This window comes from Parasteatoda tepidariorum, chromosome 9 (assembly GCF_982258835.1).
Source record: "Parasteatoda tepidariorum strain Cologne lab strain chromosome 9, Ptep-v5.0, whole genome shotgun sequence".
Lineage (NCBI taxonomy): Eukaryota > Metazoa > Arthropoda > Arachnida > Araneae > Theridiidae > Parasteatoda > Parasteatoda tepidariorum.
Window position 1 is genome coordinate 61,936,140 of NC_141763.1, and position 27,238 is coordinate 61,963,377.

Below are 27,238 nucleotides of genomic sequence, written 5' to 3' on the forward strand. Positions count from 1 at the left end.
TATGCAGTTTTTATTATTATTTACATAATTCATTCATTCCACTCATAATATCTTAAAATATGATCCTGTGTTATGAAGAAATGTAATAAAGTCGGTTTTAGCAACATTTGTTTCATAAAAAAAATAAAGAATACCATTTGAAAATGTTTGTCAGTTTCTAAATAAAACAAAAGCACCATTAAAACTTAGTTAAAAACTTTAATAGGCAGGCACAAAAACACTTATAAATTAAAAACATAAAACAACATTTAAGTAACATGATGTGTTATGAGATCATTGATGACATTTGGAACATGGGAAAATTCTCTGTCTAGTTTGCTTTCATTCATTTTGAAGCTTGGAGAGATAGTGGCACCACAAAAACATAATTGACCTACAACGAGATACAGCAACCAATATATAAAGAAAGAAAGGATGTTAAAATTTTACAGTACTATGAATCAAATTTGATAACAAATATTTGTTTTGTAAAAATGTCACTTAGTAACTGAGAATTTTTTTTTACATTTTTTTGTATTACGTATAATAATTTTACAAATATAAATATTTGTACTAACTCTATATGACTATACTTACTTAAAATCAAGTCATTCATTTGTTCTAACTCTTGAGCATAAGTATTTATTATACATATTGATAATAAGTATTACACACAAAAAAAATTCTGGTTGCAAATCTTTGATACTGTGTAACACTTTAGTAACACAACAAATATTAAATCTGCAATCAAGTTTGTTTCACACATTGCTAGTAATTGTAACATCAACTTTGTTTTAGATTTAATATAGCCTATACTAATTTTACATTGAAATAAATAATATGATCTGAAAGCTGGGATTTCAACGTTTTAAAATATTCAGTGGAAAGATTATCATCAGGTATATAATAAGGTGCTTACTACTTCTGAATATAAGTAGATAATTTTGTATTCACTGGATGAAAAATAAATAACATATTCAGAACACATTTCAACCTAAAATGAATGTTTCTCAACCTTAGAAAACCCTGAACTATCAAATGAATTAATAAAACAATTACAAACTATGTTTTCACAAAATGTTTAACTATTACTATTTGTTCAAATCAAAATACTTTTGAGTTAATCAATTTAGTTTAGGATGAATGAGTTATAAAATCGAAGGTGCTGCAGATTTTAGATAAAATAGGTGATGTCTATATTACTAATGACAAAAGAGTACTTCATATATATTTAAATATATATTTTAATCAATAAGAAGCAAAACTTTATTTCATAAGCATGTAATTATAGAAACAATTCTAAAAAAAATATTTGGTGTCATTTTTAATAGTAGAAACTTGAACACACCATTTAGGATTTCAGTTATGAATAACTATTGGTTAAAAAGTATTTTCCTAAGTTAACAAACAAATGTTAGTAATTGTGTAGATTTTCATAAAAATTTCCTTAAGTTATTGAACGTGTTAAAACAATTTTCTAGAGAATCTGGATATCATTTGTATAATTAATGGAAACTTCATGATATTTTAAAAATTAAAGCAAATAAAACTTTTTGGATGTTAGTATAGAAAATATTTATATAGAGAAATTTTTTTGTTTTGTATTTGAGGAGCTAATTTTAAAGAAGAAAATAGGAAATGTTCCTTTTACAAATCAATATTCAAATCAAGAAAAAAAAATCTTAACTCACCTTTCCAACAGAAGCTTCCAATTTCAGTACTGCATTCCGGACAATGAATCTTAAAAATAAATGTATCAATATGTGAATATTTGAAACTCAAAGTGAGAATAGTCATACTTTAATCTGACTATAGACATTTAATGAAAAATCTTGATGATTTTGCAAGAGCCTAGGAAAATAGTTGAAATTTTATGAAGGAAGAAATGTGATATGATCTTTATTAAAATAAATAAATCCAGGTATCAGACTCATTAGCATAAAATTATCTAAGTTATTATGGTATTTGCTAGTAAATTAATTAATATCACTTAATTAAAGGAATTTTATCCCAATAATACTTATCACTAGAGCCCGGATTTTGATGACCTAAAAAATCTCAATTAATGCCCTTAAAATGCGAAAATTGCGCTAAAAATGCCTTATGACATGACTTAAATAGAAGTAAAATTATTGAACTAAAACAATGTTTTACTCTTTAAAATTATTATGAGTCGTTTTAAAAAATATAAAGCAATGCAATACTTGTTCTACGTTCATTAAAGTTTGAAAAATATGTTATATCCTAAAATAACAAAAAAAAAGGAAAATATATTGACTCTAAAACATTTTCATTTTGTATAGAAACTTAAATGAATATACCAACTTCCATCTCATAATATTACTAAATATCGGAATTACAGTGGATTATTAGTTTTTTTTTTAATATTTTGAAATGTTAACGAGCGTCTCTTGTCTGAAAACAATTTTTTATACCAGGAGAAGCTTCTTTCAACGTCTACTGATGTTATTGGTGCGTACTTGAAAAGGATGGTCACACTTACTGACCATTCTTCTTCAATTTGAAAAGATGTTGCTTCACCTGTTAATGTCCTAGAGATTTTCTTCATTGTTTGGAAGCCAGTGTAATAATAAAAATTACAAAAAATTAACAGAAAATTTAAAAAATGCAAAATACGCCCCAAAAATTAAAGAAAATGCCCTATAAATCTCAAAAAATGCTCTAAAGGACAAAAAATGTCCAAAAATGCAAATGTCATCAAAATCCGGGCCTTACTTATCACCCTTTCTTAATATTACAATATCAGGGTGGCCACCCACCTGGAATTATCAGGGAATTTTTTTTATACTGGAAAAATCAGGGAAATATGGATAAAAACCTGGAAATTTTTTCTTATATATTTTTTAATTTCACTAATTTAAATTATTTGCTAATTTTCTTAATTTAAATTGTTTAATCCATTATACCCACATTTTTTAGTCGGAAATGTATCTCCAAACAGTTAAAATATCATCAACTTATTTTGCTTTCATCAAAATTTGCTCCATTATAACCCTGTTAAACTAGAATACAACATAAAATTCTCCCAAGCAAATGTCTTTGATCTCTATGCAGACTGTGCAATTTAGGAAAGGCAAAGATTATGGTGGATGTGGAAGATGGGGTTAGGATTCGGTTTTTAAATTCTGTCCGTGTTCACACAATGATTCAAGTTTGTTCGCAATTGAGAGTGGTAATTTTTTTTCTATTTTGAAAAAATGAGTCAAAATGTTTTTGTATTTTTAACTTTATTAAATTCTCTAAAAATTAGTTGGTTATAATTTAATAATAATAGATTTTATATTGCACTCTTTTTCTGAAAGCTTTTGAACTCAAAGAAATCTGTAAATTATTTTTTCTCAGCAAACCAACCAATCACGCATTTTCCCCCATCACTAACAGCAATGTTTGTCGACAAATTGTTACAATTCTTGCATTAATGCTAATTTTTTCTATTTCATTTTAGCCTTTTATAGTATATTTTTATTTTGAAAAAAGTTTTTTTTAGAACTAACTATGTATTAATATCAAATTTTATGGTTTTGTTGGTAAATATTAGTTTTTTGATTCAAAATTCGAATTGTATAGTTATCACAATATCGAAAGTTGGTAAATGTTGCTTGCATTCCAGAGATGATACTTCAAAACTATTCCTCTTTTTACCTAAAAAAGCTGACAATGACTGAGGAATATATAGGAAACATATTAAATGATGTATATACATAAAATATAATTTTTTTTATTCATATGTGTTTAGTCAGGGGAAGGAAAACGAAACTTAGTGTTTTAGTTCTGCACTGTACAAGATTCCAGTTGTTCAAACAAAAACAATTAACTATGCTAAACTAAAAAACTGTGTGTTTAGATTGGAATTCTTTAAATGTTTTAATTTCAAATAAGAAAAAAAATCAAAAAAGTATAAATTTTAAGGAATTTTTACTATTTTTTTCTTCTATAGAGTATAGAACTAAAAATTAGACAATTTTACATTTCTGACATTTATTTTTTTATATTGAATCTCTTAAAATAAAAATGCTATTTCAAAATACCATTACTATTTAAAAATTTGACTTGAGATATTGGTTTAAGGAAAATATGATCACTGAATTTTATAAAAAGCACTGGTAAGATGAAATACAGTATAATGCAGTATGCAGTACAGCTTTATATTGAAATGTAATTACAGTGATTCACAAAAGTGTTGATACACTTATGACTTTCAATAAAATAAGACTATCCATTAATTAAAATGAATGTTTCAGAATGTATATTTAATGATAAAAAATGTGTTCGAATCTTAACAAAACTGAAATATTTTAAAAACAAAAGAGAAGTTTATTTTTAAGGAATCAATCATCAAAAAGTGACAAAAACTTTATCCCACAAAGGTCATCATACACTTTTAAAGAAAAAACTCAGTCTATTAGTAAATCTAATTTTTCGTTAAATTAACATTTAGTGGAGTTTCCTTTAGCATCTACAATAGCTTTTAAAGGTTGAAAATACATGTAACTAGTTTTTTTTAGTTTTTTTTGTCGGGTGAAATTTGTGCAGAATATTTTTTTAAAATTTTTACAGAAACTTTTACAACACTCAATTGTAAATTTATGAATTTTTCCACAAAATTTATAATCTTAATCTCTGATATGAAGTCCTTCTTTTAAACATTTTATCACATATTGCACAGTTCAATTGAATACAGTAAACTAATTTAGCATATTCATTACTGATTTACCTCTTATGAAGACAAATAATCAAATTTGGTCTATTTTATTACGACCACAAGTCATTTTTAAATGATAAAATAAAATATTACGGAGTTAGCAAGCAAAAATTAAAATATAATTTTGCTATTATAGGTTTGATACTAAATTGCTAATAAAGAAATAAAAAATTAAATCAAAAATAATTAAATAAAAAAAGCAATTGACGATAATTTTAATTCTGAGATCCAAAACATTTCAATGTACGATGACTTTCGTGGGGTAACATTTTTGTTACTATTTGATTAAAAAATTAACTTTTGCTTTGGTTTTAAAATATTCCGTTCAGTTTTGCTAAGAATGGATTATACATATTATTATCAAACACCCATTGTGAAATATTCATTTTAATTATTGAATTTTTATTTCCTATTTCGATATAAGTTATAAGTGAGTGAGCACTTTTGGGAGCCACTGTAATTATTAAAAATTATTGACATATAATCACCTGAAACGGTTTCTTTTCCTTAATGAAAATATACTAAACAATACTTATCCTAGGTTTTATTGGTTATTCTGATTTTGTCGGTACACTTTGAGCAAATACTACTTAAAGTAACACATTAAATTCAATAAAAACAATTAAAATTATTCAATAAAAACAATATATTCTGCAAGCTAAACATATTATTTTCTCCACGTCTTATTTTTTTAAAAATTAATGTTGTACCAAAACATTAAAAAATAATAAAAAAATATCTTGTAAAAAAATAAATTATTTTTTCAAAATATGTTTAAAAAAATGACATTTTGAACAAGATATTTTATAATACAGACAATTTTCTTGTACACATCCTACACTTTATAAAAAAAAGGAAAAAAACAAACCTGGAAATTTTAAGATTTTTACCTGGAAAAATCAGGGAAATTTGAAATCTGTTTTGAGTGGCCACCCTGAATATACACTACATAATTCTTAATATTGCATCTTAACAGTATTTTTTTGCTCATAACAGTTAAGTATTAAAATCTACAACTTAATACATGCATCAGATTCAGCTTGAGCATGAGATTAAGACTGAGGACAAAACTAAACATTTTTATTTGCTACTTTTATGCAGCTAAAAATTGAGGAAGAAAGCACATATCAAAATATATTGAAATGAGATAAAAACATATTTTTCTTAAAATTTAGTACCAAACTTTTGTTTATGTGTGGTAATTAATTTGCATAATACAATATTGTTATCATGGAATTGTTTTTCAATGACTTTGTACATAATCCATATTAACAGCATATCAAATTCAAATAGTTATGAATGCTAAATCAAAGTAAATAAGTATTTTTATAAGATTGATTGGATATACTAAAGTTACATTAATAATCTACGGACCATGGTGTAGTGATTCAAGGAAACTGACACTACCAAACCTTAAGCAGATGGTGATAGTATAATGATTCCTCCAAACAACCTAATTGTACTTATATTCTTACAGCTAAAAACGATTCGAGGTATTAGATAATACTATATTCTATACTACTAAGATGAAAGTAATCCGAACCGACATCTAACCTTCATGACATAGGAACTAAAACTAAGACTAATCCTTGAAAAGCGAATATGCTCTCATTATCTCAGCTGTTAAAGAATGTCATTTGGATAGATATGTTTTATATTACTTTGAAATAATGTTTTATATTACTTTGAAAAATAACTTCCCTGGCCTAAAAATTGAAAGTGAATTCACTCTCCACTCTACCAGCTGTTAAAACATATTATTTAGATAGATGTGTAAATGTTTGATTTCACTTTAAAAATCAAATGGAATAGTAAAGAATTCATTTTCCATAGCTTAGGATACGAATAGGTTATTTTTAAAAATGGAAAATAACATGAGTTGAGTTGAATGTAGAGTTTAATGGCACAAGATCCAAAGGAGGATATGTGGCACCAAACAGTATGTTAAAGCAGATCAAATGGTAAAATGCACACTTCAATTTTATCTTAATAAAATACATAAAGTTAATAAAACTGTTTATAAGGTGGTGGTGGTGGCTTAAGGGATAGAGCGCTAGCTTATCAATGAAGGAACCCAAGTTCAATTGCCAGCAATGGCTGGTCTATACGAATTCCGCACCCGGCTTGCACTAACCACAGTGCTGTCGTAAAATATTCTCAGTGATAGACCGATTAAAGGTTAGAGTCTCCTTACCATCAGGCTAACTGCGAGAGGTTTTCCTATCTACGTAACTTAAATGCAGGTTACTTCCATCAAAAAGTCTTCAACAAAAGCAAATTTCTCCTCATACTTGATTCAAGAATTCTCTGAATTGGGTTCAAAATTACAAAGCTAAGTAGTAGAACATTGGTAGTCATAAATTCAAAATTGGGTCGGCCGTTCACTGATGGTGATAAAAAATAAAATAGCAAGGCAAGTATATTTAAAAAGAAATAAAATCTGCTAAAAGGGGTAATTGCTTAAAATAGACGAGATATGTAAAATGGCACATAAGTAATGAGTAAAATCAGAAAACCGTTATATACAACATAAAATACCAATAGCTCACGAAAATGTTAAGCTGATGAATTTCACCAATTAAATCTTTCATGCATAAAATAGTGCTGATAAAAAAGGTAAGATGATGTTGTTTAAAACATAGACAAGAGGTTAAAATGTGATGAAGCGTAAGTAAAACATTATAAGTGTCGCATTAGGGAGGAGAATTTTTGAAAAACAGACGAAGATGGGTGAGTCGAGTGTGGCCGATTCTGAGAAGTGCAAGCATTACATCTGCATTACGTAGACGCAATACAGGAAAAGGGTCTAGATCATATTTAATGTTGTAAAGTTTGTTTTGAATACTTACCTATGGCTCTGAGACCTGGAACCTAACTCAAGCTGGTGAAAATAAAATTGCCATTTTTGAGAGAAAAGTTTTAAGGGCCATCCTTGGTGGGATAAAAATAAATAATTCCTGGAGAAGACGATGTAATACTGAACTGTATAAAATCTACAGAGAGCCAGATATTGTGAAATTCATAAAAATAAATCGAATGAACTGGGCAGCTCACATTTTCAGAAGGAATGATGACTCAAATTTAAAGAAAATCCTATTGCACAAACCCTTAACGAACAGGAAAAGAGGTAGACCCAGGCTGAGATGGCTGGATTTAGTTGAGACTGATTTCCTTACACTAAAGGAGAAAAACTGGCAAACAAGAGTCAAAAGTAGAGAGAAGTGGATTCGAATTCAAAGGAAGGCACTGGCCCACCCTGGGCTGTCTAGCCAGATATGATGATGAAAGTTTGTTGCTATAGGGACGTGATAGCTGCAACTGGTACAGATATTGTTAAGACGCTCAAATAACATTCTTTAACAGCTGGTAAAATAGAAAGCATGCTCATTTCCCATGGCTTAGCAGACTTTTAATTTTCTGTAGCGAAGAATGGAAGTCTAATCACACAGTGATTTTTCTGTGTCATGAAACAAAATACTTACATTTCCAGTGAGGGATGTGTGAGATTCTGAGATCCAGGGTAAAAACTCAATGAATAATGAATTCTTGCACAGTGTTTTTGATTGTTCTGAAGTGACTTGTTGTGCAAAATTGTTCCAATACAGATCTTGTCCTTGAATGTGAGGTACAACATTCTTTTGTGTAAAGAGACATTTTCTGAAAGGAAATAAAAACATAAGTATATAAAAACTTTTAAGCATATTTACTACAGCATAGAATAACCTACAATACAACATATTATTGAAATAAAAAAACAAAATCAAAATATTGTATACGAGGCAAATTTGTAAGAAATTTATATACTCTCACTGTTGTACTTATAGCCTCACAGGGGCTTTGCTTAGGGGAAGCAAACTGGGCTCAGCATTATATATATAATATAAGATATATATGTATACACTTTATATTATCATTACTTTATATAAACTACTTACTCAGCAGAAAGGTTTCGTTAGTGCCCCACTTCAACATTTTAGAAAGTGGTAAGTTAGGACATCGCCATTGAGATTAAACATTAGCAATAGTTCTGAGATAAACAATCAAAGTAATAAATATATATATATAATTTTATTGTTTATGAATGAATATTCTTTTCTTATTATACATATTTTTTTTTCTAAAAGAAGAAAACTATTCCAATATGCCTTAAATAAATGTAAAAATTAATCCATTAGCATATTGAATTCTTATTCAGGGTTCCCACTCTTTTATCAAAGCAAAAATTAAGCACTTTTAAGGACTTTTATCAAAAAAATTAAGGACTTTTTTTCTAGAAATTAAGGACCTTAAAAATGGCATAATGATCAATAATTTATCTTCAAATAAAACATTATAGATTAATAATAATAGATTAAAAAATGGAATAGCTTTTCTTCAACTCAGTCATCCTTTAAAAAAAAACTAAATAAAGAAATGTTTAATACAAATAATCTGCATTTAATTAAAATTAAATTGCATTTAATCACCTCACGCAAGCTTTTAAGAATATAAAGGGCAGATTAAACAAGATTTTCTATTTTAAAAATAGAAAAAAACTGGGTAAACAGATAGAAATATATAAATTAAGATGGTAAATTCACTAAATTAATAAAAATATTATTTTGAGTGACTAATACTAAACCAAGGCAAAGAGAAACTAACAAATATAACTTTATTGAGGTTAAGACAATTATTTTAAACTAAGTAAAACCTAATTATAATAAGCTAAAGATTTATTAAAATCACAAAATATAAAAAATTTAATGATTAAAATCAGAATATATTTAGTACCTAACAATCAGGAGAAAAGAAATAAATAAAGTACAAGGAAAACTTATGAATTAAGAACTGAGAAACAGAATTTATTGTTAAAATAAGAGCTAACATAAATATTGAAACACAGGACAAGGCAGGATGTAATGATCAATTGAAATAAAAATGAAAAAATTCCATATCTAAAAATTGAAAATATAATGAAATAATTCAGTACAAAATTTATTGTGAATGAAGGGGAAAAAAGCGACAAAGTGTAGCGGAATATAAAAGGAGATAAAAATCTTTATAAAATAGTCTGCTTTTAGTTATAAAAAATTGTATGCTTACACTGATAAGTAAGGCCCGGATTTTGATGACATTTGCATTTTTTTGCATTTTTGGACATTTTTTGTCTTTTAGAGCATTTTTTTAGATTTATAGGGCATTTTTCTTTAAATTTTGGGGTGTATTTTGCATTTTAATGCATTTTTTAAAGTTTTTTGTTAATTTTTTCCAATTTTTACTATTTATTATCAATTTTTATTATTACACTGGCTTCCAAACAATGAAGAAAATCTATAGAATATTAACAGGTGAAGCAAAATCTTTTCAAATTAAAGAAGAATTGTAAGTAAGTGAGACTGTCTTTTTCAAGTACGCACCTATAACATCAGTAGACGTTGAAAGAAGCTTCTGCAGGAATGAAAATTTACTTTCAGACAAGAGACGCTCGTTTACATTTCAAATTTTCAAAAAACATTTAATAATCCAATGTAATTCTGATATTTAGTAATATTATGAGATGGAAGTTGTTATATCCATTAAAGTTTCTATACAAAATAAAAATATTTTGGTGTCAATATATTTTCCTTTTTTTTGTTATTTTAGGATATAAATCATATTTTTCAAACTTTAATGAACGTAGAACAAGTATTGCATTGCTTTATATTTTTTAAATGACTCATAATAATTTTAAAGACCAAAGTATTTTTTTAATTCAATATTTTTACTTTATTTAAGGCATTTTTTGCGCAATTTTTGCATTTTTAAGGGCATTTTTGGCCCTTTTTAAGGGCATTTTTTGCACTTTTTTAAGGGCATTAGTTGAGATTTTTTAGGTCATCAAAATCCGGGCTCTACTGATAAGCAATACTGCACCTTTGAGGAATTAGAATATATTCAATTAAAAAGTATTGTGTCTTGTATAGATATTGAAGGAACTAAAATAATCAACGATAAAAAAAAATTTGTTTGTAATAATTAAAGTATTGTCTGAAATTATAAAACAATAATTTGTCAAATAAATCAAAGGTAATGAAAATTGGATGCAAATATGGATTGTATATATATATTACTATTATTATAAAATGGAGAATAATGAACAGTGATCTAGTGGTCGAATAGTGACTGCCTACCCAGTGATCAAATAACATTTTTTTTAAAAAATCCTCAAGAATCATTATTGTTTATGTAAAAATAGGCCAGGGCGTTGTAAGAAATTTTATAGCGTGATAGATTGTCAGTCAGACTTCGTGATGTATCGCAATTTAACATACGTTTGAAATTTATCAATCAGAAATCTTTAAATCAATCAAAAATAAATAAAAGAAATAAATCTATAACAAAAGAAAATGTTAATTCTAAAAAAAATTGCTTCTAATATCATCAATAGCATTGCTTAATTTTTTCAATTAAAATAGAGATGGATTGACTTAAGACTGTCTTAAAGATTGGCTAGTCTTAAGTAAAAACAAACACAAACTTTATTTTAAATTTTTTAAAGTTAAAAATGACTTATATTTTTTAAAAATAGTAATAAAACTGTTACAAAATATTTTACATACATTACAAATTAAAAAAAAATGAAAAAAGAAATGTCCACTTAGAAAAAAACATTTTAAAAACTATTTGTTGAAAAAAAATTTGCGTTTTAAACATCGTTAGGCTTTTGTTAATTAATTATTTAAAATAAAAAAGTTGTATTGACTAATGGTCAAACGGTTTTAATGTAAAAATACATGTAAGTTTCTTTATTTATTTATTATTATTTTCCTATTTGAAAATGAAATAGACTAATTTAAATGTTTAAAAATAATACTGACTATCTAACAAATTATTAAACGAACACGTATTGAAGGAATTTTTAAAAAAATTTTAAAAAAATTCTATATTTAAGAGCACTATTGTCAAGTTATTGAAAAGCGTTAAAACACTGCATAACTTTTTATTTAATTTAGAAAAATTTAGTAATTTTAACAAACAGCCAAATTAAAAAAAAGAAAGAACGCAAACTCTGTTTTAATTTCCTCAAAAATAAAAGTAAATTAATTAAATGTAGGCTTTGTTTTAATTTTTTTTAAACTAAAAGCGACTGAAGATTTATTGGTTTAAAAACTAATCAAATTCTATCACAAAGTATAAACTATTTAAATACAAAATATATAAAATATTAAATTGTATCACTTTTAAAAAGATCAAAAAAGAATCTTTTGTTTTAATTCATGATTTCTTTTCTTTAATATATTAAGTTCAGAACGAAAATTTAAGATACCAGCAATTGCGCAACGATCGCCAAGTAACAGTAGGTCTGCTGAAAATAACTGACAATGTTAAATCCAGACAGAAAAAAAAAGTGACGAAATAATGCACAACGATCGCTAACTAGCAAAAGTCTCACTGAAAATAATTTACTTGAAATGTTATATCCCGTCGAAATAAAACGCACAGCAATCGCAAAATAACTCCAGCTGAAAATAATCTTCAAGAAACATAAAATCCAAAGGTAAAAAATGGTGCATAAAATAACTATGCATCACGTTCTATATTTCAACGCTGATCCTCGCTCTTGGTTATTCAATATCACGAAACGAACATCATCTTCGTAGCTAAAAATTTAATGAACATCTTCGCAGCTAGACGAAATCAAACTAGTCTTCGTCAGGGCGGTGATAGCGTTAGCATAGTCAAGTATCCTCGCATGTTAAACCACAAGCATCGTCTTACATCAGATTCCTGATGCTTCGCCTAGAATAAAAGTTATCATATCGGCCTGCCGATATGTGCGTTAAATCAATAATTCTCGATACATCGATTTAAAAATGTTTAAGGGTAGTGCTCGTTAAAATTGCTGCATCATAACAAAAACAAGAGGTTTTTTTTTTCTTTAAAGATGGGGAAGCCAAACAGAAATAAAAACAAAAAATCGTTCTCCTTTTTTATAAGAAAAATTGAACGTTGCAGATTATGCTTTGAGTGTTTCTCACAACCGGATCTTTAGAAAAAATGACGAAAAAGAAGGCTCTTTAAAATATGCTATAAAAATACACAATTAATCAAAAAAGAGAAAATTTTCCTAAATTCTTAAAACAAAACTTGCAACGCAGAAAATCAATTTTCTATTTTACTGGTCATCCAATTATCTGTATAACTTTAAAAGAAAAAGTGGAGATAAAATATATAAGAAACGCTGTTAAAATGCCGCACTTTAAAAAAAAAACCCAGCAAAAGTGAAAAAAGAAAACAAACATTTCACTCTTTTCAAAACAAAAAGTGTCAATGATAAAACGACAAAAATGACTTTCCTGATTAAAATTATACTTCGCCGAATATTCGTAATATCCTTAATGTTAAAAAATGGAGTAATTTATAAAATTGAACTTCAGAAGAAAATATGACACAATGAAAAAATACACTTTGCCTTGTGACGGTCACTAGATGCTGTTAGCCATTCCTTATATTTTTCATCAAGTGCCCATAAATTATTAAAAACACACTTTCCTGGAATTTCTAACAATTTCACATTTGAATGAAGTATTAAAGCTACCACGTGTGCTATCAGAAGAATTGAATTTCTGAATCCTATGGATGAAGAAGGTCAATGCAGGTCTTCAGCTGATAAAGTATCTAAGTACTGTCTAAAAATAAGTCAAGACCTCTCCCCACACTAAATTTTTTTCTTTCAGAATGATCCAGAAAGAAAAAATATATTAATGAAAAAAATTAATAATAAAATAAAAACAATAAGAGCGTGTTTTCTTCCATTTGCTCGTAACCCCTACCCTCACATGCATTCAAAATGTTCTACCCTCGAAGCAGGATCTCATTCTAGGCGAAAGACATACTTTTTAACAGTGGATATTTTTCTAAGATATAAAAATTGTTCCAACCAACTAGTGATACTAGAAATTAAGGACTTTTAAGAACCTTGAATTAAAATTAAGTACTTTTAAGGGCCCTTAATTTTCAAAATAAAAACTAAGCAGTTTTTAAGGATTTTTAAGGAGCGTGGGAACCCTGTTATTGCATGTATTCTTATTGCATTCTATAAGCATATTGTACATATTTAATGATTTTTTTTGACAAAAAGTTGAAAAAATGTTGGTTTCTTTTCAAATTACGAATAGTAATTTAAAGAAAATTCTTTAACTTTAAAACCACTTTTTTTTCATATCAAATATTTTTTCATACATTTTTAAGAAATTTAAAATTTCTCCATAAATTTAACATTACAATAATTTTTAGTATTGTGATGCTGAGATAAACTCTGTGCCGAAATTAAAGTGAAATATATTCGGTCGGCAGATGATGTTGTAGCTTGCAGCGTGATGATGCATGTTTACCACGTTTGCACGTGCACATGATGCACGTTTAATACTAAATTCAAAAATCAGCCACCTACTATTAGGCTTTACTTTCCTACTGTTTCAATATTATAAAATTTTTTATTGATTAGTAAATTTATCATCAGCAAATCATCTAATCAACTAAACAGATAAATTATATCTATACTAATCTAATAAAAATACTGAACATTTGCTAGCTTTTCACTTTAAATTCTCAATAACCAGAAGTGTGTATATATTTCACAAAAAGCAGTTTTTGAGCACATAAATAAATTAGAATATGTTTTTAAGTGTTCGTTAAAAAAATAATGAATTGTTAATACTTTTCTTATCTAGGTTGTTAGCATCTCACTCTCAGGATATGTTTTTTCATGTCCAAGATCAGTTTGATAACATAGGATCTCCTGAATTTTTATAACTGATAAAGTGATACATGTCTTGAATAAAGCCTATAGCTGATTAAATATTCAGCATTTTAAACTAAAAACACAAACATGCACAGCCTGATGAAGGCATATTTTTAGCTCATTAAAAATATTTTATAATTTTTTGTGCTATTGCACATTACCCAGGTAAAAACATTGGATGTATTTTTTTCAAATTGAATTCATTTATTTTTTTTTTCTTCAAATTTTAATGTAGGAATTATTGATGAGAATAGATAAATATTAATAACAACAAAATTTTTATGATGTAGTTAAATAGTCTCAATTGATCAGTAATGTTTATAGCTCAAATACCATAAAAAATAAAATTAAATGTATTGCTTATCATAATAGTTTAAATTTTTGATGACAAAACAGAATTTTAGTTTTAATAAAAAACAATAAGCAACTAATAATAAACATAAACTTTCACATAAATTTTTATAAAACATAGGTTGTACATAGGATTGGAAGTAATACATATTCACTTCCAAAATCAAAACGTGAATCAATCTTTTTAAAAGTTTAATAAAGGGAGCAGAAATTCTAAAAATGATGATTTGCATTATAAAGGCACCAAAATAAACAGTACTCAAATTAAATAATATAATGAAGCAATATGTTAATCTAATAATTAACGAACATCAAGTGAAATTCAATTTTTAGCACATCTTTGTGATATTAAATACTGCAAAAGCTCCGCTAACAACCACCTTTAAACAACATCAACCTCCAACAACCATATATTTATGGTACCATTAATATTATGTAAAGGTTTTCATTATGGAGAATTTCTGAACAACAGTCAATCATTGCTAGCATGAAATTTGTGCCAGGCTGCATCTTAGACAACTCTTGTCTGCAATAATTTTAACTGACCATTGCTAAACAAATTTTACCCTATTGATCATCGCACTCAAGTCATTATTTGCAATTTTTAAACATTCATACAATAGCCAATCACAGATTTAACAATTCAACTCCGCCTATTACAGATAAGCCACATTTTTCAGGGGTGGTCAGCAGGAATTTTGTTCTAATACATACTTTTGTTCTAACACTATGTCACTATGAGTGATAATTCTTGATGCATAATTGGTCAGATTTCAATTGACAAGTTGGACAGCAAATATATATTTTAAAGTGGTAGTTTATCAATTGTGATTCTTGGTTTAAAAAATTCAATTTAGTAGATTTTTATCCACCACTATTTCTAAATAATTCGTAGGTTTATATAATTCACCACTTTTTGACACTATGTCATGCAATACCTTTTAGAAAGCAAGAAAAATATAGTCTAATATTTGCAAAATTTACCTTGTCGTTATTTGCCGCTTTTTTAATTATTTTGGCGTGTCCGGAGCAGTTGGCATCTCTGTTGTAGTGCCGATTATTTGCTAATTTTTGGATCAATTTTTAAAGAAAATGTTCAGCTATTTACAGAAAAATTGGGGATAGAAAATTTTAAAGCATCAAATGGATGGCTGGAAAAAATCAGATTACAACATAATATTGTTTAGTCTTAATTAAATTGAGAAGGGGCAAATATGATGAAACGATGTATTATAAAACTATTGGGATTATCAGTAATCTGAAAAAAATTCATTTTCCAAAGACCAAAAAAAAGAGAGCTATGAATACAAATTTTTTTTTAAATGCTAATAAGATAATAAAAAGGTTTATAATAATAAAGTTTGTTAACTTTTTATTGTTTGTGGTTTTTAGTAACTCCAAATAGCAGCCCCTTCTTAACACCAGTCACACATATCCAGTCTCGTAAGGGTCCGCTGTTTGGAGGTTAAATGGTATTAAAAATACTTAATTCAGTATTAATAATAAGATATGTAAATAAAAAATGAAACAATGAAGAAAAATTAGTAAAAAAATTGAAAAAATATGAGAATCAAAGATGACATCAGCTTTGATTGTCATATTTTTTTCAAAGTTTTTTCAATTTTTTTACTAATTTTTCTTCATTGTCTCATTTTTTTAATTCCTCTTGGTCTCTCTGCTGCTAAGCACATTTTTTCCAGTTGGATGTTTTATTTTTAATTTTATTATTTTTAATTTTATTAATTTTTTGAAATTAATATTTTGAATTATTTTCTACCGTAAAATACCGATAAAGCGCCCCCCTTAATTTTGACGAAAATCGGCGTGATATAGAGGGGGGCCGATAAACGGTACTCAAGAAAATTCTAAGCACCGTCTTTCTTTTCTGCTCAATCTTTTACATTCAACTCTCCCACCACACCCTAAATTTTTCTCACATTCTTATCAGTGAGTGTACATTCCAATCAAGGTGACCTTGACTTCTAATCTTTTTCGTTTTTTCTTTTAAGAAATTTATATTGTTAAGACAAAAAAAATCAGCTATATTCTTTTTATTTTGAATTTTATTCTGTTGAAGTAACTTACTTTATTTTATCTTTTAAAAATAAAAACGAAGCCTGAAGAAAAAAATAATAATAAATCTGTATCAAAGGAAACATCTGTTTCTAAAGCAGTTTAAAATAAAGTGAGAAGTAAAAACACCCGCATTTCCAATGAACAAAATAAAGAAATGGAAGTTGGAAAAAACTGATCAATCAATCTTGACAGCTGTGCTTTACTGCCCCCGAATTTCCCTCCTCTGTTTGACCATAAATTGGCCACACCCAGTTGACATTGAAACTACCACATGGACAATAAAATGAATTTATCCCTTTTGCGATTTTTTATTCGATTCATTAATTTTTTTTATTTTGCCGCTTTTTATTTTTTCTTGTTAATTGTTGCTTGCTTGCTTTTTTTCTTTTTTTATCGTTATTAATTTTTAGCTTGTTTTTTGTTGCTATTCATTGTTAGTTTGTTAGCATTTAGTTTAAAAAGCTTTTTTTTTTTTCTTGCGAGGTAAGCGTCTTTTGTTAAAACAAAATGTTATCTAAAAGAAAAAACGAGAACTATGATCTCGCTCCAAAGAAGAAACGATTATTTCTTCTTCATAGGATTCTGATTATTTCTTCTTCTCTTATGATGGGCCAGTTTTAAATTCACCCCATCATAATCTATGATCGAAACTTGACTAAATTTATTGGTTTTTCTGAAATTAACAGTGGAATTGAATTATAGTAATATTTGGGGGCCATATTGGAATTTCCGAAAGAGATCCGAAGTGCGGCATTTCGTCAGTCCCGTGAGTGTCGGATTTAGGGTCCTATTCTTCCTTTTCTGTTCACTTAAATTACAATTGCTAAGGCGCTAAATAGATTTCTAGCTTGCGATTTTTCTTCAAGCTGGGGGTGGATACAAGATGCATACCTTTTAAATTTTCTCCTTATGCGATGTTTTTTTAAAATTATTATTTCGTTTATTTATTTTCTTACAGGCTGCTGCCGAAAGTTAGCTAAGAATTGGCGATGTTCTGCAGCAGATCGCGATACGGGCGAATATTTCGTCGACTTCGTTATTAATTTTTTTTAATAGTCAGAAAATTATTTCTTAAATAACTTTCCTTGACAAATTTTTTTGCTACAAAAAAATATTTCGTCGGAAGCGCCGCTGCATGTAGGAGGGGGGGCGTTTTTTGGGTACTGATTGGCAATCTGCATAGATGTGAAACTACAGGGGGGCGCTTTATCGAGTTGGGGCGCTTTATCGGTATTTTACGGTATATGCAAATAAAAATAATAGTTCTTAAAATCAAATAAAATGAAAGTGGATCATTAATGAAAAAGTAAATCAAAATTTTTTACATTTTAGTTTCATTGGGTTTAAAACAATGCAACAGCTTATACATAGATATAAAATATTAATTAATACATGCTTAATTAATATTCCATTAGTATTTTATAATTATTGCATAGAAATAACACAATACTTAATTATGAAAAATAGTTATTAAAACAAAACTTATCATCAAATAAAGCAAAAAAAGTTTGCAAGTGTATAAATTGTATTATAGTGTATAAATTGTAATCAAAAATATTCACCTGCATTTTCTGCATTTAAATTTATCTCCATCAAATGTCTTTCCTTGAAACTTCCTTAGATAGTTTTGTATGGCATTGAAATTGTTACCTGCAACAATACAAATATTTTAAAAACCTTTAACATAAGAGATGCAAGTACTTTTAACATTAGTAAAATAAAATAATTTTGATTAAAAACATACATAAACTATGTATGTATATTCCAATAAATATAATAAAACACTTGAAATTCGATATATTATTTATTTGGTATAATATTTTTGTAATATTTATCAACAATTCACAAGTAGAAATGACGTGGTTAGAAACAAATTAAAATACAAAAGAAAAAATACAAGTTTATATCAATTAATTTTGAAGAAAAAAAAGGTCTCAAATTAAATTTGCATCCAAATTTATCCAATATTTTGGAGCACAATTCATAATTATATATCTTTCCAGACATCAAAATGATTTATACCTATCTTTGATTGGTACAAGATATAAAGAAGGGTCATTCTACACTAGGCAAGATGTTTAAAACAGGTCAGAATATCTTTCAATGGAAGAGTACATTTGTTGTCTTCAAATTCATTTCATTGATACGACTTCATTATTGCTAATAAACTTTTTGTGAGAAATTCAAGTTACCAAGAGTTCCTTTCTAAACTAATTTTTTAAAACTAATTTTTAATGCAACAATATTTTTTGTATTTTATTGCTTGTCCAAGTCATACACTAAATCATAAAAGTCTAACAAATTAAAATCTTTATAAGTTTTGAAAAAATATATTACCTTTTAACAAACATTAACATATTTTAATCAAATGTTTATTTTTTATGTTAAAGATTTTGAAAATGTTCAGTAAATTAGCAAAATATATACATAGAGTTAGAAAAATAGCATATATAGCAGTGTACTCCCTAAACGTTTATAGAATATTGGCTCACCGTGCCTGCCCTTTAATCCTTATAAATGCTAACCTTGCCCTTTTTTGTAAACATAAGCCACCATCCCTTAAAAACACAGAATAATTTTTTCAGGAAGAGACTGTTTTCTTAACCATCAATTTTAATGAAAAGTCCACTTCCAATTTATTAAGTTACTAATGATTTAACTTTAATTTTTAATTTTATATCTTTATTTTAGTAAGATTTTTCTTATGTTCTCTAGTCAAGTAATTAAAATTCACATAATATATACATAAAAAAAGCATTTAAGTTGTATATTAATTAATCCTTATTTTAGTTTATTTATTTATTATTCTTTTTTAAAGAAAACTTATACACAGAGATTGTCTTTTAGCTTGCCTTTAATTATTTTTCATAAGCTTCAAATTTTTCTGTTATTTTGATACTGAGTGCGAATTACTTTATAAAAATATACACATAAAATAGTATAAGAAGGTTATTTAAAAATTAAGGATCAAATTCAGTTATTATAAAATATTACACATTTTGATAAATTTTAACAGTGGTAAGTGAGTGTCCTTACAAAACTCAAAGTGTCCTTTTCTGTGAGGAAGCATGTTGTCCCTTTTTATTCCTAGAGAGAAGTCTCACATAGCAAGTATATTAATTTGAACAACCACTAATAATTAAAAAAATAATTTTTTTATGTATTATCTATTTTTTATGTATTATATATTAATTTTTTTATGTATTATCTATTATGTATTTATTAAATTATAACTTTAAATAGTAGGGTGACCTGGGGTAATTCCTGATCAAAAAATGCAAACATCTATTTTGCAAAAAAACTATTCAAGATAAAATTTTAATATTTATTGGAAGTTTGAGGCTATATAAGATGAGTCCTATGCCACCTTCTTTTGTTTGAAAATCTAATTAGAATTTAAAAGATTTTAAATTTTTAGTGATCAGGAACTGGACTTGATCATTTCTGGGGTAATTACTGATCACTTCTGGGGTAATTACTGATCACCAGTTTTTATTGTAAAGGGGCTGTTTAAAAATAATTATATAATGGTAATTAACAAATAAGACATCAAGATCAAACAAATAAACAAAAAAGATATGTTTAAGCAGCTAATAAAACAATTTATTTAAAAGCAAGAAAGATAAACGCTTTAAATTTTCCAAAAATCTTTGCATCGTGCCATACATTGTAGGCAATCAGCCAACTCATTCTCATGTTCTGCTGAAATATAAAAAAGTTCCCACATGGGTTACTTTTGCTGGATTTTTTAACTTCATTAAGTGAAAGTGTAAAGTTAAGTAAGGTATGTCAACTCAACAGCTCTGGCAGCAGCTTTCACACTGAAATTTTCATTTTCAATCATTAAAAGAAATTCACTAATTTTGCTTTCTAGAAGCTTAGTATCCTGTTTAGGCCAATAATTTCTCACCATATTTATACTAGGCTAATTTATAAACTTAAAAATTATTTTTACAATGTACGGACATAAAATTAAAATAGAAGCAAGGGAAAACAAACCAGAGATGGTGCAAATCAGAATACAGTCTTATATACAGTTAAAAACAAATTTTGTGATGACAGTTAAAATATATTTTAAAGTTGTTGCACTTAATAAATATGAGCTGTTATTTAAGAAAATACAATTAGCTACATATTAGCTATTTTATATACTATTTATAAGAAGAAATGACAATGATCAGGAATTACCCCAGTGATCAATAATTACCCCATCTGTAGGGGGCAACATTTGATATAGTTTCCTATAATCAATTATAATGTTTACAGTAGATAAGAAACAATGAAACAAAAGCTAATTTTACTTTTATATCAAAGAAAAAGAAAATTATTCAAAATATTTGTTATTAAGAGAAGGAAGGGGATCTTTGCAGAAATGTGCACATTTTGAAACCCATCTTTGAAATGGAAAATATAGACAGCAGCTTAAAAGATACTTATTTTGTTAGATTAAACAAAAAACTATTATTAAGTAAATGCAGTTATACTTTATTAAAGTGTACAAGCATTCTTGCCCATGTTTCAAATTTAAAAAAAAATCATTTTTTTAAAATAAAACTTAGGTGATCATTATTTACCCCAGAAACAGAGTGATCGTGAATTACCCCGGGTCACCCTAACTTTAGTAACTGCAAACATAGTGTCGGGCATCTTTCTAAGGCAGGTGTGAGTATGTCTTAAAGAAACACCTTCATTAAGTGCCTCTGAAAAGAGGATTATAATGGTTAATAAGAGAGAGAAAAAAAAAACTATTTAATTAAAAAAAAATGGAAAGATCAGAACTTAAATCCATTTTTTAAATTCCTTTTTTAAGTAAACATAAATGGAAATTATATTAAATGTTGAATTTAGTTTAAATAGTGTTAATAAAATATTGCCCGAAATTCAAGGAAAGTTTTTGAATTTTATACATGATCATTATTTTGAGTACTTTAATATCCTAAAACTTCACTAATATATTTGTTTATAAATTATTCCTTCTTCATAAAATATTTTTCTTAAGCCAATTATTTACATGTTAAGATATATAACTTTGCATTGAAAATAATAATACTACAAGGGGTGATCAAATGAAAAGGTACGAAACGACACGGTGGGTACAAATGTAGACTTTATTCAAAATATACACCATAGGCCTGTGCACAGCGATCCCACTGATGAACAAGCCGCAGGATTCCTTGTTCCCAGAATTCCTGGGGTCTTGACGAGACCCAGTCCTTCACAGCGTCCTTGAGTATGTCGTCCGGGTTGAAGAGCTTCCCTTTCAGGTGTTTCTTCAGTGGACCAAACACATGGAAATCGCAGGGCGACTAGTCCAGATGGTCCAACGTCTCCCACTTGAACTTGGCCAGTTCCATATGTGTGAGTCTGGAGACGTGTGGACGCGCGTTATCGTGGAGCAGAACCACACCCTACGTGAGCAGCCCCGGTCTTTTGTTCTTGATGGACCTGCGTAGGCGTTAGAGTGTCTCACAGTACACATCGGAGGTAATGGTTTTTCTGTGCTCGAGGAAATCGGATAACACCTCGCTGCTCCTCAATCGTCGAATTTTGCAACGCGAACGCCATCCTGTCCTCATACGGACAGCCGCATCATTTGGACGCCGCTTTTGATAAGAGCCTATGCTCTCTCCTGCTCATGCGGGCACAAGCGCATGCCCCGATCCCAGTCAGAGACTCCAATCGCATCCCGAGATGTCTCGCTACGTTCTCCCATAGCGGAATATGCAAATATTTAATTGTTACGTTTTTACGTCGTTTCGTACCTTTTCATTTGATCACCCCTTGTAGATTTGAAGTTTTAGATTTCTTAGTCGATGATTAGATACACTTTTTGAACAGATGTTGTTTTGAAGAATTGTTACCTCATAGGCCCCCTTTACTACTATCACTGCTTTCAGAACGGAAAAATAGTTTTTTTTTTATCCCGTGTTATTCAAAAGAAGAAATTTGCAATGAAATTTGTAAGGAATTAAGTGAATAGTAATGAGCATTGTGAATTACCAGATGAAACTTGTCTTCCTAAGTGATAGAGGCAGAATATTTTGTAATCAATATTTCCTTCATCCAGAGTATATTTCATAGACTCATATAGTCGAAGTTGAGACAAGAATCCAGCATTGGGACTAGAAAAAAATAATAACGTTAAAAGAATTTAACATAATTACATTTTTTTAAAACTTTCACAACATTAAGGAAAAAACGTTTTCGCGAACAAATAAAAAAGGAATTCACCCTTTACATACAGTGTGCAAAACAAAACAAAAAAGAAAAGCAACAAAATTTTATTTTATCTAATGATTGATTTTTCATGTACGAGATTCAATCTTTATGACTCGAAGGGATAACCTTAAACATGGTAAGTAGTTAGAGCAGATGATAATTTAAGTCACGAACTCAGACACAAAAATATACTTTCTCAGAATAAGCATATTATTTTTTCAATGGATTTTAATTCCTAACCCGCAATCTGGGATATATGGTCCTAATTGTTTGGTCAGTAAAGAATTGGAAAAGTTAATTTCAAACTCTCTACTTGAAACCCCTTAATGTTAATTTGACTTCTTGCATATTTTGTCAAGTCTTAAGAACTTTTCAAGCTAATTGAAACATTTTTGCGCACAATTATGAAATTTGTTTATCTAAAAAAATAATTATGAAATTTGTTTATCCACAGATGATTCCACACAAAAAATAGTTTTTAATAATTATTAGTCATTTTTTAATTATTTTATATATTCAGTAATAGTCGAAAAAGTTTTGAATTGCAAGGTATCCTATTTTTAAGACCATTTTAAGGAACATAATTTATACGGCAAAATATAAAATTGGGGAGGAACGATCCCCAGTTCTAGCAAACTTTTGTCTGTGATTTGTGACTCCTTAAAAATGGCTAAATCTTATTTTTTTATTCAGTAGAGCCCCTTAAATTGGGATGGCTACTGCCTTCTTTTCCATTTCTTCTGACATAACAGAAAGCAAGGCTTTCTAATTTTTACTACTAAAAATATTTTTTTGAAGTATTAAAATTTTATAATTATAAAAGAAGCAAAACGTTGAATATTACCAGCATTGGGCACCCTAGAGATCTAGGAATTCCTGGACAAATATCTTCATTTAATAATAGACAGCGAATATTCAGCAGTCTAACTTCGGGTAACTTTAAATTTCTGAATATTTTTACTAACTTTGAGTTCTAAATAAAAAAGTTTAATTTTTAATAGTTCCCGTAAAAATATACTTACCATGCACAATACCTCTTGTCTTTAACATTTCTAAGAGCTTCTTCAACTCCTATCTGATACTTTTTCATTAAGTAAGCAACAACTAATGTGGCACTACGAGATACACCTCCATAGCTACAAAATTAAGATTTTAGGACGTTAATTAATAAACATAGCAAGAAAATTTTAAAAAATATTTTCTGCTGTTTCACAAATGTAAATAAAATTATTTGGACCATATCGAATTATATTGAAAAATAGGAAGATTTTCAAGTTGGTATCTGCCCCAACTGTCTTGGCAACAATAAGGCAGTGGCAAAAAAATAATAATTACAGAATGAGCCAAAATTTAAACCACATATTTTTGCATCCGCCCAATATATCAGAAGAGAAGGTCATGGAGATGAAGACTGGACACTCTTGTTACAAACATGCTGACAATGCTAGTGTGGTCAGCATTGTCCACCAATGCCTTTGCATCCCAGTCAAGCTTGTACCCATTGATTGTATTCAGAGCCGGATTATACCTTTCGTAGGCCCTAGGCATAGTCGTTTTTGGGCCCTTCCCTCCTTCCCCCACTCCCCCCCTCTTTTCAAAATATATGCTAAAATTTTCTTGCATATTTTTGCGCTCAACAATGAATCAAGATCGTTTGGCATCGCTCACACTTATGTCTATTGAATACGACATTTTGCGCAGTTTGGAATTCGACAGCATAATACAAGATTTCGTTGAATTCAAAAATCGCAAAAAAGTAAGATCATAAGATTCTGCAAAATAATTTATTACCGAAAAATATTATATTTTTATTTGTATCTTCATAATTTTGTGCAAAATACACTTCTTGTTTTTAAAGCTAAATTATTTTTGTCAACAAATTTTTTTCTCCCCAGTTTTTCGTAGGCCCCTGAATTTCGTAGGCCCTAGGCACATGCCTAGTGTGCCTATAGGTTAATCTGGCCCTGATTGTATTGCTTGCACCGTTGTACAAATTGAAGCTTGGTGGTCTTCAAACTGCTGTCGTTAATAGAATATGAATAATTTACAAGAAAAGCTCAGTAACTGTGAATTTTTTTAAAATTTATTTGGAGTACAAGAACTGGGCAATTTTTCTTCATAATTTTATCTATCGCAAATAGGTACCTATAGAATATTAACAAGACATTTTAAAATAAAAATATAGAAGTTTTTGACAGAAAAATATAGCTTGTTTTTCAAAAAATATTTTTTTAAAAATTAGTACAATAAACTATTATGATTTAAAAATAATTATCAGAATATAATTTAAATATGACAAAAATGGATAGCTTTTAAACTTCATATTAAGAGTAGTAATTTATTTTTGGAACGTGAAAATATATGAATGACCATACACTTTTAACTGTCCATTAAGAGCTCCGTAAATGATGGATTTTAAGGAAGACAGGACTGAACAAACGCTGGTGCAAACCCATTCTTTCTCCATGAAAATAAATTTATCAAAATAAATAAAAGTGAAAAGTAATATTTATAAAATTAGTATAGTTTCCCTAGTAATAATAATTTAGAAACATAGTAATGTCATAAAATTTCCTGAATGTCTTTATGCTAAATTCTTAATTATGTATATTATATCTTAGCAATATTAGTTAAAGTGATTAAGAGAACTTAAGATGTTCTTGTGATTTTATCTTGATTTATAAAATAGTCAAATGACTATTTTATTTATCATTATCATTAAAAAAAATCATCACATATAAATACAAGTTATTTCTCTTATTTGATAACATTAATTATGTATATTGTCATTATATAAAAAAAAATCTATGCCATAGTCAACAATGTCATCTCCATGTTATAGTAAGAGATTTCTTGTTATTATTAATTCTCATTCAAATTAATTTTATAATTAGCTGATACCTATTCTAATGTATATTTTAAATAATCTTAAATAATAGTGGTTACACAAAATGCAAGATTCAAAATCATTCAAAAACTGAATTAAATTTGAATTCACAACTAAGTACCAATGAACAAGACATGCTCCTTTTTCCTGTCCTTCTTTGATAAAAGCATTTGATTTCTCAAAAGAGGATAGTATATCACAATCGGCAGAGTCTTCTATGTCTATAAATAAAGTTTCAATGTCTACACCATCAGGAACTGTGATTGGAAACATGTAAATAGTCAGTACATGAGTGATTCCGAAACATTTCAATGTTTCTCCACTTTCAGCCGCATCTAAATTACCGAGATATAACTTTGGTTCAATCTCATCACACTCTACCATAGACGATCGTTCGAAAATTTCAAAAGAGCTCATATAAAATCTTGGGTTATTTACAAAATTGATTGCTTTTCATGGATCATATAAATAAAAATGCAGCCGATATTTTATTTATAAAAACATCGAGTGCCAATGTTGCCAAAATTAAGTAAGAATTATTTTAACTTTTAGGAAATTCCGTCTTGTGAACAGAACATGTTTTTAAACAATCAAATTTTGAAATTAAACCAATAGCAGAATTAGAAATTAAGCTTTATTTTGATGTATCTGAATATCAGTTTTCAGCAGCCTCTCTTCACTTAAGAATACATTTGTTGAACCAAGTATTAACGTTTTCGTTTGTCTATTTCTGCTGGCTTGAAAGCTTATAAATAATTAAAGTTATAGAATGAAAAATCATCAAGTGATAAAAAAAAACTACTTTAACTTCTATTAAAAACTCTATTCGGAATAATAATCATAATGCATTTTTTAATCAAGAAAGTAATCATAATAAATTTTTTATTACTGTAAAACTGATAGATGTAAGAATTGTCGAGTAAATGAAATGTACATTTATAAATCGTCAGTGAGCTTTTAATTTTGAACATGAAATGCGTATTTAAGAAAACAGACATCGCTCAAAAGAGGTATTTTATTTTATAACTAGCGTTAAACAGTTAACCCAATTTTTGTGTTTTATATTTTATAGCCGGCATTGAACAGCCGACACAATTCTGGGTTGACGACAATCAATGTTCAACTCCGCAGCCTTTTATTTTCGAACTCAATCCAAAAGACAAGGTAATTTCATGATCGAACATTCGGACAAACAAGCCTTCGAGGAGTACTTTTTGATAGAACAAACCCACATTTACAA

General features: G+C 28.0%; 1 protein-coding gene across 1 annotated transcript; it reads right to left on the reverse strand.

Moving 5' to 3' along the window:
• Positions 1-178: 178 nt before the first annotated feature.
• MKP-4 (dual specificity protein phosphatase MPK-4) lies at positions 179-26,680 on the reverse strand. The gene is made up of 7 exons (XM_087151993.1): positions 26,120-26,680; positions 24,134-24,247; positions 22,893-23,014; positions 18,455-18,542; positions 8,185-8,359; positions 1,671-1,719; positions 179-373 (listed from the first exon to the last, which is right to left on the reverse strand). The coding sequence occupies exons 1-7, from the start codon at positions 26,413-26,415 to the stop codon at positions 249-251; spliced, it is 969 nt and encodes a 322-aa protein (XP_087008119.1). The 5' UTR covers positions 26,416-26,680; the 3' UTR covers positions 179-248.
• Positions 26,681-27,238: the final 558 nt, after the last annotated feature.